This window comes from Anomaloglossus baeobatrachus, chromosome 7, assembly GCF_048569485.1.
Source record: "Anomaloglossus baeobatrachus isolate aAnoBae1 chromosome 7, aAnoBae1.hap1, whole genome shotgun sequence".
NCBI lineage: Eukaryota > Metazoa > Chordata > Amphibia > Anura > Aromobatidae > Anomaloglossus > Anomaloglossus baeobatrachus.
In genome coordinates this window covers 6,617,525-6,630,188 of record NC_134359.1, presented here as the reverse complement: position 1 = coordinate 6,630,188, position 12,664 = coordinate 6,617,525, and the positions used below count along the sequence as shown (strand labels likewise).

General features: G+C 54.5%; 1 protein-coding gene across 1 annotated transcript in view; it reads right to left on the bottom strand.

The window, feature by feature from the left end:
• Positions 1–8,954: 8,954 nt before the first annotated feature.
• SLC12A8 (solute carrier family 12 member 8) overlaps positions 8,955–12,664 on the bottom strand; it is a 60,925-nt gene continuing 57,215 nt past the window's right edge. Inside the window, 3 exon segments of the mRNA XM_075316992.1 lie at positions 8,955–9,597; positions 9,695–9,755; positions 9,867–9,984. Of these exon segments, the coding sequence (XP_075173107.1) occupies positions 9,435–9,597; positions 9,695–9,755; positions 9,867–9,984 (342 nt within the window). The 3' untranslated portion in view covers positions 8,955–9,434.

The window sequence follows — 12,664 nt, the reverse complement described above, 5'->3', positions numbered from 1 at the left end:
GTTCACATTCCTCGTTCCTGCCGCTATCTCACATATATACACAATGTCTTGATGGTGCCGCGACGTCTTGTGTATTGTTGGTGGTCACGCAGGAGACGCTGGGACCTGCAGAACATTCCTGAATGTGCAGAAACTGTGTAAAAGGTCTTTTCCTGACATTCTGTTATTGGGTGGAACCATTATCCCAGGAAGGGAGGAATCAGCACAACAATCGACAATCAGACGGCGCTCGCAGCAGACGTGTCACCCGGGGGCGACCAGGCGCAGACCCTGCACACGACAGGTGGGGTCACTGAGAGACCGCTCCGACGCTGCTGCTGAGGCCATGTACATAGGCATCTGCGCTGCACTTACACATCTTTTGTAGGGGACGGGATGTGCTGCTTTGTGACGCCGTTGTCTGAACACCAAAAGACAAAAAATAACGGTTTAGGTAAATGCAAACTCCAAGTGTAAATGGGTATTTCTGGTTATACTTAGGGCAATCCTGAGTGGGGCTCAGAAAGCAATTCCCAAAATAATGTCACCCCCATCCATAGAAAACGATCGCTGAGGTTTTCACCCCATCTTGAATGGTCTTAGTCTCTCTGTGGGACTTATGGAGACTGACGCTCCGCTCGTTCTCTCTGTGGGACTGCTGGAGACTATAGACGCTCGGCTCGTTCTCTCTGTGGGACTGCTGGAGATTGTAGACGTTCGGCTCGTTCTCTATGGGACTGATGTAGATTGTAGACGCTCCGCTCGTTCTCTCTGTAGGACTGCTGGAGACTGTAGACGCTCGGCTCGTTCTCTCTGTGGGACTGCTGCAGACTGTAGACGCTCGGCTCGTTCTCTCAGTGGGACTGCTGCAGACTGTAGACGCTCGGCTCGTTCTCTCTGTGGGACTGCTGGAGACTGTAGACGCTCGGCTCGTTCTCTCTGTGGGACTGCTGGAGACTGTAGACGCTCGGCTCGTTCTCTCTGTGGGACTGCTGGAGACTGTAGACGCTCGGCTCGTTCTCTCTGTGGGACTGCTGCAGACTGTAGACGCTCGGCTCGTTCTCTCTGTGGGACTGCTGGAGACTGTAGACGCTCGGCTCGTTCTCTCTGTGGGACTGCTGGAGACTGTAGACGCTCGGCTCGTTCTCTCAGTGGGACTGATGTAGATTGTAGACGCTCGGCTCGTTCTCTCTGTGGGACTGCTGGAGATTGTAGACGCTCGGCTCGTTCTCTATGGGACTGATGTAGATTGTAGACGCTCCGCTCGTTCTCTCTGTGGGACTGCTGGAGACTGTAGACGCTCGGCTCGTTCTCTCTGTGGGAGTGCTGGAGATTGTAGACGCTCGGCTCGTTCTCTCTGTGGGACTTATGGAGACTGACGCTCCGCTCGGTCTTGCTGTGGGACTGCTGGAGATTGTAGACGCTCGACTCGTTCTCTCTGTGGGACTGCTGGAGATTGTATACGCTCCGCTCGGTCTTGCTGTGGGACTGCTGGAGATTGTAGACGCTCCACTTGGTCTTGCTGTGGGACTGCTGGAGATTGTAGACGCTCGGCTCAGTCTTGCCATGGGACTGCTGGAGATTGTAGACGCTCGGCTCGGTCTTGCCGTGGGACTGCTGGAGATTGTAGATGCTCGGCTCGGTCTTGCCATGGGACTGCTGGAGATTGTAGATGCTCGGCTCGGTCTTGCTGTGGGACTGCTGGAGATTGTAGATGCTCGGCTCGGTCTTGCTGTGGGACTGCTGGAGATTGTAGATGCTCGGCTCGGTCTTGCTGTGGGACTGCTGGAGATTGTAGACGCTCGGCTCGGTCTTGCTGTGGGACTGCTGGAGATTGTATACGCTCCGCTCGGTCTTGCTGTGGGACTGCTGGAGATTGTATACGCTCCGCTCGGTCTTGCTGTGGGACTGCTGGAGATTGTAGACGCTCCGCTCGGTCTTGCTGTGGGACTGCTGGAGATTGTAGATGCTCGGCTCGGTCATGCTGTGGGACTGCTGGAGATTGTAGATGCTCGGCTCGGTCATGCTGTGGGACTGCTGGAGATTGTAGATGCTCCGCTCGGTCTTGCTGTGGGACTGCTGGAGATTGTAGACGCTCCGCTCGGTCTTGCTGTGGGACTGCTGGAGATTGTAGACGCTCCGCTCGGTCTTGCTGTGGGACTGCTGGAGATTGTAGATGCTCGGCTCGGTCTTGCTGTGGGACTGCTAGAGATTGTAGATGCTCGGCTCGGTCTTGCTGTGGGACTGCTGGAGATTGTAAACGCTGGGCTCGGTCTTGCTGTGGGACTGCTGGAGATTGTAGACGCTCGGCTCGGTCTTGCTATCGGACTGCTGGAGATTGTAGATGCTCGGCTCGGTCTTGCTATGGGACTGCTGGAGATTGTAGATGCTCGGCTCGGTCTTGCTGTGGGACTGCTGGAAATTGTAGACGCTCCGCTCGGTCTTGCTGTGGGACTGCTGGAGATTGTAGATGCTCGGCTCGGTCTTGCTGTGGGACTGCTGGAGATTGTAGATGCTCGGCTCGGTCTTGCCATGGGACTGCTGGAGATTGTAGATGCTCGGCTCGGTCTTGCTGTGGGACTGCTGGAAATTGTAGACGCTCCGCTCGGTCTTGCTGTGGGACTGCTGGAGATTGTAGATGCTCGGCTCGGTCTTGCTGTGGGACTGCTGGAGATTGTAGATGCTCGGCTCGGTCTTGCCATGGGACTGCTGGAGATTGTAGATGCTCGGCTCGGTCTTGCTGTGGGACTGCTGGAAATTGTAGACGCTCCGCTCGGTCTTGCTGTGGGACTGCTGGAGATTGTAGATGCTCGGCTCGGTCTTGCTGTGGGACTGCTGGAGATTGTAGATGCTCGGCTCGGTCTTGCTATGGGACTGCTGGAGATTGTAGATGCTCGGCTCGGTCTTGCTGTGGGACTGCTGGAAATTGTAGACGCTCCGCTCGGTCTTGCTGTGGGACTGCTGGAGATTGTAGATGCTCGGCTCGGTCTTGCTGTGGGACTGCTGGAGATTGTAGATGCTCGGCTCGGTCTTGCCATGGGACTGCTGGAGATTGTAGATGCTCGGCTCGGTCTTGCTGTGGGACTGCTGGAAATTGTAGACGCTCCGCTCGGTCTTGCTGTGGGACTGCTGGAGATTGTAGATGCTCGGCTCGGTCTTGCTGTGGGACTGCTGGAAATTGTAGACGCTTAGCTTTCTCTTGCATCTGGCGATGACTGGAGCGGACTCAGGTTACTAGAAGTCCTGGGGGTCCAATTGGCAGAACAGATGGGAACTTACTATTTAGACATACACCTTTGGGCTGTGTGCACACTGTGTGCTTTTTTGTAAGTGCAGATTTGTCACAATCTGATGAGAATCTTGAAGTCTCCGCACGCCTTCTTTATTTTCTCGGTGCAGATTTAATTCTGCGCTGATTCTTCAGTGTTTATGCTGCAGATTTCACCCATTCTAATAAATGGGGAAATATCTGCACCAAAAACGTGTGGTAAAATCGCACTGGAAAAGCAGCAAAAATGGGCAAGTTTGCAGCTGTGTTCTTCCTGCCAAAAGCTGCAGAAAATGGGGCAGAAATTTCTGCACCAAATCCTAATACGTGTGCACTGTGCACATTCCTTTAATGTCCCACATTTTGCTAATGAAATGCCAATATGTCTGATGGGATGAAGGATCAAGGGACATGAGTGGCAGGAGAGGTACAGCCCTAAATCAGCCGGGTGCGGCCACAGTGCACTGCACCACCCTGTCATCAGATGTGGGAAGATGGCTCCCTATATAAGGAGGAGATTTGTTCCTTGGTCATCTGTGAGAATTGACGGAAGTGTAGCGCCCCTGAGACCAGACCCTCAGGGCACTACCGGGAACTGCATCCTCTTGGGGATGCAGGACCTACCTTCTGGGACCTGGGGGTACCAGTGCCCATGTAACGGGGTGCCAGGGGTGCCTCGGGGATTGTAGTCGTGGCCCCGGTTTCGCTCAGGCTTACCCCCGGCTCCGCCGTCACTATTGGGACGGGAGGTGACTTGGTGGGGCAGAGTGTGGTAGTGTAGATGCCACCGTCAGTTGCACAAAGACTCTGTAGACGTGGATCAATTGAAGCAGCAGGCTTGTTTATTGAGCACTTCTCCATCACAGAGGCAAAACACAGTAGATGACTTCACACTTTTGCTAGGGGAAAAACCTGTTCCTGACGTCTCCTCCAGTGGGGATGTGCCCGGCTAATCCACTTCACCTGGCTCCCACTCCGGCCAACACAGACTGGACCCACACCGGGACTGCTTCGCACTTGATGCTACTCCTTCTCTTCTTTTCTCCGGTTTTCCTGTTCACCCAGCTCCCACACTCTGCCCCTTCTGCTTCTTCTCTCCCGTCCCGGACTCAACTGCCTCCTGGTTCTAACTTTTTCCTAACAACTCTTCTTCTCCCTCCCCTTTCTTCTGCCGGCTCCTCCTTTCCTCTACCCCGTTCCCATGGGGACAGCCGTCCCACCCGGCCACTAGGGGAACCCACTAAAAACAGTGCAATTACAATAAAACGTTTTTATTAAATAACATCCATGTTAACTACGTCCAGGGGACACTACCTCCTTGTAAGGGGTCTGCCCACCCCTTACACCGATACCACCAAAACACGACCAAAATCTTAGTTCTTTTCTCCACACTGGGCAAGAGGGTTCACCATGTAAGGGGATCATCGCCATGGGAACGAGTCCCTGGGTATAGCCAGCCTGGTGGGAGGGGTCAGTCAGTCAGAGAGTAGTCTAGAGTCGGGAGCACACAGTGAGGTGTGCGGACGTGCCTGAGCTGGGTCCGTGTAACAGTGAACCCCGGGGGCACGGGGAGAGAGCCCGCCAGTACGGGTACCGGAGATACCGCTGGGACCAGAGCACGCACGGGGCACAGGGCCCTAGGTCAAGCGCAAGTTTTACACTGTTTGGCACATACCTGCCCGGTGAGGACACCTTCACGGACTTCACCGAACCAAATAATCCGGGAGCATCAGCAGTAAACTAGATCAGGGTTCGGACACTTACCTCCCCGCAGGGTCCACACTGCTCGCCGTATGGAGGAGACTACCCCATAAGGGACAGTCGGAGTCCCCAAATGCTCCACGCAACGGGGACCCTATCAACAGAGAGTGCCAGGGACAGAGCAACCTGGGTCACTACATTGGCACTGGTCCTCCTGGGACCTGAACCAGCAACCCCTGGGTCCACAGTGAGTAGAGACTGTTAAAGACAACCTGGTGTGGTCTCCATTATTGCCCCATTACATCTCCCAGGCACTGCCCTACCTGTGGAGGGCATAACATCACAGCTGCCACTACCACCAGCCCTGGGAGTACCCACATTCAGCAGTGGCGGTTCTCCATCCTTAACCGCAACCCGCAGGTGGCGTCACATGACAAAAACTCTTATCTCCCCTGTAAATACCCCCATTAACAAAAGGGGCCCAAGAGCGTGGGACCGGGCAGCGGCCACCAGAGTGACATTCCCATTTGTTACCGCCCGGGACCAAGTACCCCCTTCTCTGGGCACAACAGAAGGTGAACTAGCAAATGACCAGCGGTGGTCCGGGTCCAACAGAAAGGTGTGAGGGACGGAGGCTGGTACAGCCGCCTCTGCCTAGTGACAGCATGGGCCTATAGTCAGGCTGAGGGGTCATCACTTCAGAGCTAGCCGATGCCAGTAGAGGCAGCAGTGAGGTCTGGCTGCCCCGGGTGGCCGGAGATGTGGTTTTAACTAGGGTTGAGCTAACCCAAACGGTAAAGTTAAGGGGTCATAACGGACACGAAAACAGATTTAAAAAAAAGTCAGAGTTAATAAAGTTTGTTGAAAAATAAAGATTAAAAAAAAAAAAATATGACAGGGGCTCCCTCCTATTTTTCATAACCTGCGCTGGTAAAACAGAGAACCAGCCAAGGTAAAGATGATAGCTGAGGTTTGCAGCCCCACCTGCCCCCTAAGTTATCAAAAATAAATAATTTTTAAAAAATGTGGAGGGGTCCCCCCCTATTTTTGAATAACCAGCTGAGGTAAAGCAGACAGCTGTGGGCTGGTATTATGAAGCTAAGATGGTCAATTGTTTTTTGTCAATTGCCAGCCTAAATATAGCAGCCCGCAGCCACCCCACAAGTGGCGCATCAATTATTGGAGATATTTCTGGCGCATTGCCCCACTCTTCCCGATGGGCCTGGTGCAGTTGCAATCAGGTAATACTTTTGGTGTTGATGTCAGCTGTGAACTGACAGCAGGCATTAAGCCCAAGGCTTAGTAATGGAGAGGCGTTCAGACACCCCCATTACTAACCCAACAATGCTAGATTGGTAAGCACGTAGCAAGAGTCTCTGGTATGATGATATAATCCTGGCAGCCGGAGTCGAAATTCCTAGACTGTGGTTATGGTCTCCAATCGGAATCGGAGTCCCTAGGTTGAAGCCATGTAGCCAAGTGATCCTCTAGTCGGAGTCAAAGTCCCTAGACTGAGTCCACAAGGTATCCTGGTTATGATCCCCTAGCCAGCTCCTAAGAGCTTAGACTGGATCAATCAGCATCCATCAACAACTGGTGACTTAAAGAAGTCCCTCTTTATAGCCATAACCTTCCCTTCAGATATACTGTGCTCTTATCGGATTGGTTGTACAAGGTTGTTTCTCTTATTGGATGAATTTCAAGCTGCATGGATAATGTTAATTTAAATGATGTGGATAGAAAGACTGAGGATATCTACATGGAGTCTGCAAGTCACAGACTAGACAAAGGCCACTAAGGTCATTTACATTAGATTAGCAATACACAACTACATTACAATGATTGCTCGGAAGGGTCTGGTCCCAAACAATAGTTTAGCAAACATGAGTTAACACACAGAAGAACAATACGTCTGGCTGAATTTTAAGAAACTTTAACCCATGCTAGGCATTGGGTGTCCATGTTGTCACACCCTCGTCCACCAATTTATTAATAAAATAAACCCTGGAAATTCCAATAGAGTAGAGTAATGTCCTACTAGGCTCATTGATTCTCAGAATGAGGCTCCATAGGTCAGCGCCAGTCAGCAGCAGCCCTCACACTCGTACCTGCCGCTGACCAGCAGTTACCTATGGAGCCTCGTTCTGAGAACGTACTCTGTACGTGGCTCCATAGGAATCAATGAGCCTAGGGGGAGATTACATATTGGATTACAGTGGAACTTCCAGGATTTATTTTATTAATAAATTGGTAAACGAGGGCATGTGGGGGAGTGTTTATTTCAACAATTGGATTACTGCAGAACTTCCAGGATGTTTTTTTTATTAATAAGCTGGTGAACGTGCGAGTGTGTGGGAATCTATTCAAATATACTGTGTTTTTTTTCCCAGTGTGTGTGTATTTTTAACTGTATAAAAGCCAGGTTAGTAATGGGGGTGTCTGATAAACGCCTCTCAATTATTACCCCCTGGACTTGATGCCAGCTGTCAATTCATAGCTGACATCAACCCCACAAGTATCACCCCAACTGCCACCACATCAGGTCAATCGGGAAGAGCCGGGCAAGGGCCAGAATAGGAGCATCTAAAGGATGTGCCACTTCTGGGGCGGCTGCCGGCTGCAGTTTTTAGTTTGGCAAGGGCCAAATAACCATGGGCCTTCCCACCCAGATAATCAGTGCCCAGCTTGCCTGCTTTACCCTGGCTGGTTATCAAAAATAAAAAATAATCCCGGCACTCACTAGATTTATGTTTGTTTGGTCCTTTATTCACATTCCAGGAATATCAGGAATGCGAATTAAGGAGACCGAACAAACAAATCTAGTGAATGTTGGGATTTTCATTGATTTTGGATTATCTATTCCTCGAGTGCTGATCATTTTGTGGTTGTCAAAAATAGGCTAGAGCCCACGCTGTTTTTTTAAATTGTATATTTAAATAATTTAAAGAAAAAATGGAGTGGGATCCCCTGTATTTTTGATAAAGAGCCAATATAAAGCTGACAGTTGAGGGTTGCAGACCCCAGCTGTCTGCTTTACCCGTGCTAGTCATAAAAAACAGGTAGGAACCCAAGTCTTTTTTTTTTTTTTTATTCACATTTGTTTAAAGTGCAATCGCCCGCCCTTTTACCTTCTTTTACAGCCCCTTAAGCCCATGCTATGACCATTTTAAAACAATTTTGCAGCACATACGTTTGGGTCTCCATTGACTTATATGGAGTCAAGATTGGATTCTGAACCAAACTTTTATTTAAAGTCTGGCCGAACCCGGCAGTCCCGAAAATCCACGGGTCCGTTCATCTCTAGTCTCTTAATGTCATGTCCTGAACTGGCCTGGAGTGTTTGACGTCGGCGGTGGAGCAGCTGTAGGGCCCAACTCATCATTTGTGGAGCTTTTCTTTTTTAAGTCACTTTTGTTTTTTTTTTTTGTCATTGACGTTTTCACACCAAATTGTACAAGATTCTTGAATTTTGAGCAAAATAAAAAAATTCTCTTTATTGTTGTCTTCAGCCTTCATAAAAGGTCACATACTCCGCTAAATCGTTGCATAAAATCACTTTGGGGGAGTCGAGTGCATTTGCGCCAAAAATTCATCTATTGTAACTTTTTAAAAAGTCATATATCAGCTGAAATTATGTGTAAGCCCGAAAACTGCCGCCACTGACGACATAAAAAGAGGCGAACACAAAAAGCGGACTTTACGGAAAAGAACAAGGCACAAATAAAAAACAGGCAAAAAACAAACATGACAAAAAATGCAACAATCAGGCCCTTAGATAAAGCCGGTGAGAGGGCAAAACTGAGGTCTGGACGGGGTGCAGGGAAAGATGAGACGGATTCAGAAAGGACGTGAGCCTGTTGAGACGGCCGCTTGCCGACGAGGGGGGGGGGGCGCGTGCCGACGAGGGGGGGGGGGGTGTGCCGACCACCATCATGTACTTCATGACGAGTTGATCAGGAATAATCCACTGAGCCAATTGAACCTCTAAAGTGATGAATAACGCAGCTTGTCACGGTGTGTAACAGGTCTTCTTTATTTAGGGTGGGCTCTCAACACAAAGCTGTCATGTGATGGTGAGCTGGGTGACAACCCCTGAGGAGGCGGTAATGGCCATACCCGTTGTCACTCAGACGCCGCAGTGCTGCAATATCAGGATTTGTCATTTTGGACTCTGGGAACCTCTGGAGGTGTAATGGCGGCTACAACCGAAGTGAGCGGACACCATCGCGGTCACACGACTGCAATGTGTATGTCCCTTACTTTCAGTGAACATCAGCCGCCGCCCCTCCCCCACCCCACGTCTCACATCTTCCTTTAATCATTTGAGCTCATCCGTCAGTGACAGCCCGGCCGGTGACCCCACACAATGTCCTGTAAACATAGAGTCACCTCGGCAGCTGGGGACCCCCACACCCCTGATACTCGGCACAGTCGCCTCCTTCAATGCCCGGCCGACCCCGGCCATTGTCCAGTCCCTGGGGTCACTCTAGTTGAATTGGTTAATAAATTGCCCCTGGCTGACAACAGAGGAATGGTGGAAGCGTCCGCGAGAGGCAAAGTCGGCGTTCTCCTCTGTCAATTGCGTGGTTTCCATACCAACATGAGCGAAGGTTGGGGTCACCACAAACTGCTCGGGGGACGGCTTCTTCCTGCAGCGAGAGGGGACGGGGTGAGCTGAGAAATAAAAGGGAACAACAACAACTATCCATAACGCGGTGTCCGGCCGCCGTCCTCCCGAAAACAAACCTGAATGTCGTTGTGGTCAACAGTCGGATCCAGGCGAAGAAGCTGAAGTTCGCGGCCGCCCCTGAAATAACAACGTCACCTTTCAGAGGTCTGTAAAGTTGGGTCTCACCACGCGCAATGGAGGCCGCGAATCACACAGCCGCCTCCTACGGGCGTCTCACACGGTACCAACCTGGATTCATCCCCGGGCTGACCCGGCCGATGTAGAAGTAAAGCAGAACCGCCACGCCGATATTCACCAGAGCGTAGATCCACTGGATGACAAACATGATGACTATGGAGACGATGGCCTGGAAGAGAGCAGCGGAAACTCAGCCGCACTCACCCCGATCAGTGACGCCGGCGATCCCAGAGCAGCACTCACCCCGATCAGTGACGCCGGCGATCCCAGAGCCGCACTCACCCCGATCACTGATGCCGGCGATCCCAGAGCCGCACTCACCCCGATCAGTGACGCCCATCCGCACTCACCCCGATCAGTGACGCCCGGCGATCCCAGAGCCGCACTCACCCCGATCAGTGACGCCGGCGATCCCAGAGCCGCACTCACCCCGATCAGTGACACCCATCCGCACTCACCCCGATCAGTGACGCCCGGCGATCCTAGAGCCGCAATCACCCCGATCAGTGACGCCCGGCGATCCTAGAGCCGCAATCACCCCGATCAGTGACGCCCGGCGATCCTAGAGCCGCACTCACCCCGATCAGTGACGCCGGCGATCCCAGAGCCGCACTCACCCCGATCAGTGACGCCCGGTGATCCCAGAGCCGCACTCACCCCAATCAGTGACGCCCGGTGATCCCAGAGCCGCACTCACCCCAATCAGTGACGCCCGGTGATCCCAGAGCCGCACTCACCCCAATCAGTGACGCCGGCGATCCCAGAGCCGCACTCACCCCGATCAGTGACGCCCATCCGCACTCACCCCGATCAGTGACGCCCGGCGATCCTAGAGCCGCACTCACCCCGATCAGTGACGCCCGGCGATCCTAGAGCCGCACTCACCCCGATCAGTGACGCCCGGCGATCCTAGAGCCGCACTCACCCCGATCAGTGACGCCCGGCGATCCTAGAGCCGCACTCACCCCGATCAGTGACGCCCGGCGATCCTAGAGCCGCACTCACCCCGATCAGTGACGCCCGGCGATCCTAGAGCCGCACTCACCCCGATCAGTGACGCCCGGCGATCCTAGAGCCGCACTCACCCCGATCAGTGACGCCCGGCGATCCTAGAGCCGCACTCACCCCGATCAGTGACGCCCGGCGATCCTAGAGCCGCACTCACCCCGATCAGTGACGCCCGGCGATCCTAGAGCCGCACTCACCCCGATCAGTGACGCCCGGCGATCCCAGAGCCGCACTCATCCCGATCAGTGACGCCCGGCGATCCCAGAGCCGCACTCACCCCGATCAGTGACGCCCGGCGATCCCAGAGCCGCACTCACCCCGATCAGTGACGCCCGGCGATCCCAGAGCCGCACTCACCCCGATCAGTGACGCCCGGCGATCCCAGAGCCGCACTCACCCCGATCAGTGACGCCCGGCGATCCCAGAGCCGCACTCACCCCGATCAGTGACGCCCGGCGATCCCAGAGCCGCACTCACCCCGATCAGTGACGCCGGCGATCCCAGAGCCGCACTCACCCCGATCAGTGACGCCCATCCGCACTCACCCCGATCAGTGACGCCCGGCGATCCTAGAGCCGCACTCACCCCGATCAGTGACGCCGGCGATCCCAGAGCCGCACTCACCCCGATCAGTGACGCCCGGCGATCCCAGAGCCGCACTCACCCCGATCAGTGACGCCCGGCGATCCCAGAGCCGCACTCACCCCGATCAGTGACGCCCGGCGATCCCAGAGCCGCACTCACCCCGATCAGTGACGCCCGGCGATCCCAGAGCCGCACTCACCCCGATCAGTGACGCCCGGCGATCCCAGAGCCGCACTCACCCCGATCAGTGACGCTCATCCGCACTCACCCCGATCAGTGACGCCCGGCAATCCCAGAGCCGCACTCACCCCGATCAGTGACGCCAACGATCCCAGAGCCGCACTCACCCCGATCAGTGACACAGGCGATCCCAGAGCCGCACTTACCCCGATCAGTGACACAGGCGATCCCAGAGCCGCACTCACCCCGATCAGTGACGCCCATCCGCACTCACCCCGATCAGTGACGCCCGGCGATCCTAGAGCCGCACTCACCCCGATCAGTGACGCCGGCGATCCCAGAGCCGCACTCACCCCGATCAGTGACGCCCGGCGATCCCAGAGCCGCACTCACCCCGATCAGTGACGCCCGGCGATCCCAGAGCCGCACTCACCCCGATCAGTGACGCCCGGCGATCCCAGAGCCGCACTCACCCCGATCAGTGACGCCCGGCGATCCCAGAGCCGCACTCACCCCGATCAGTGACGCTCATCCGCACTCACCCCGATCAGTGACGCCCGGCAATCCCAGAGCCGCACTCACCCCGATCAGTGACGCCAACGATCCCAGAGCCGCACTCACCCCGATCAGTGACACAGGCGATCCCAGAGCCGCACTCACCCCGATCAGTGACACAGGCGATCCCAGAGCCGCACTCACCCCGATCAGTGACGCCCGGCGATCCCAGAGCCACACTCACCCCGATCAGTGACACAGGTGATCCCAGAGCCGCACTCACCCCGATCAGTGACGTCCGGCGATCCCAGAGCCACACTCACCCCGATCAGTGACGCCCGGTGATCCCAGAGCCGCACTCACCCCGATCAGTGACACAGGCGATCCTAGAGCCGCACTCACCCCGATCAGGGACGCCAACGATCCCAGAGCCGCACTCACCCCGATCAGGGACGCAGGTGATCCCAGAGCCGCACTCACCCCGATCAGTGACGCCCGGCGATCCCAGAGCCACACTCACCCCGATCAGTGACACAGGTGATCCCAGAGCCGCACTCACCCCGATCAGTGACGTCCGGCGA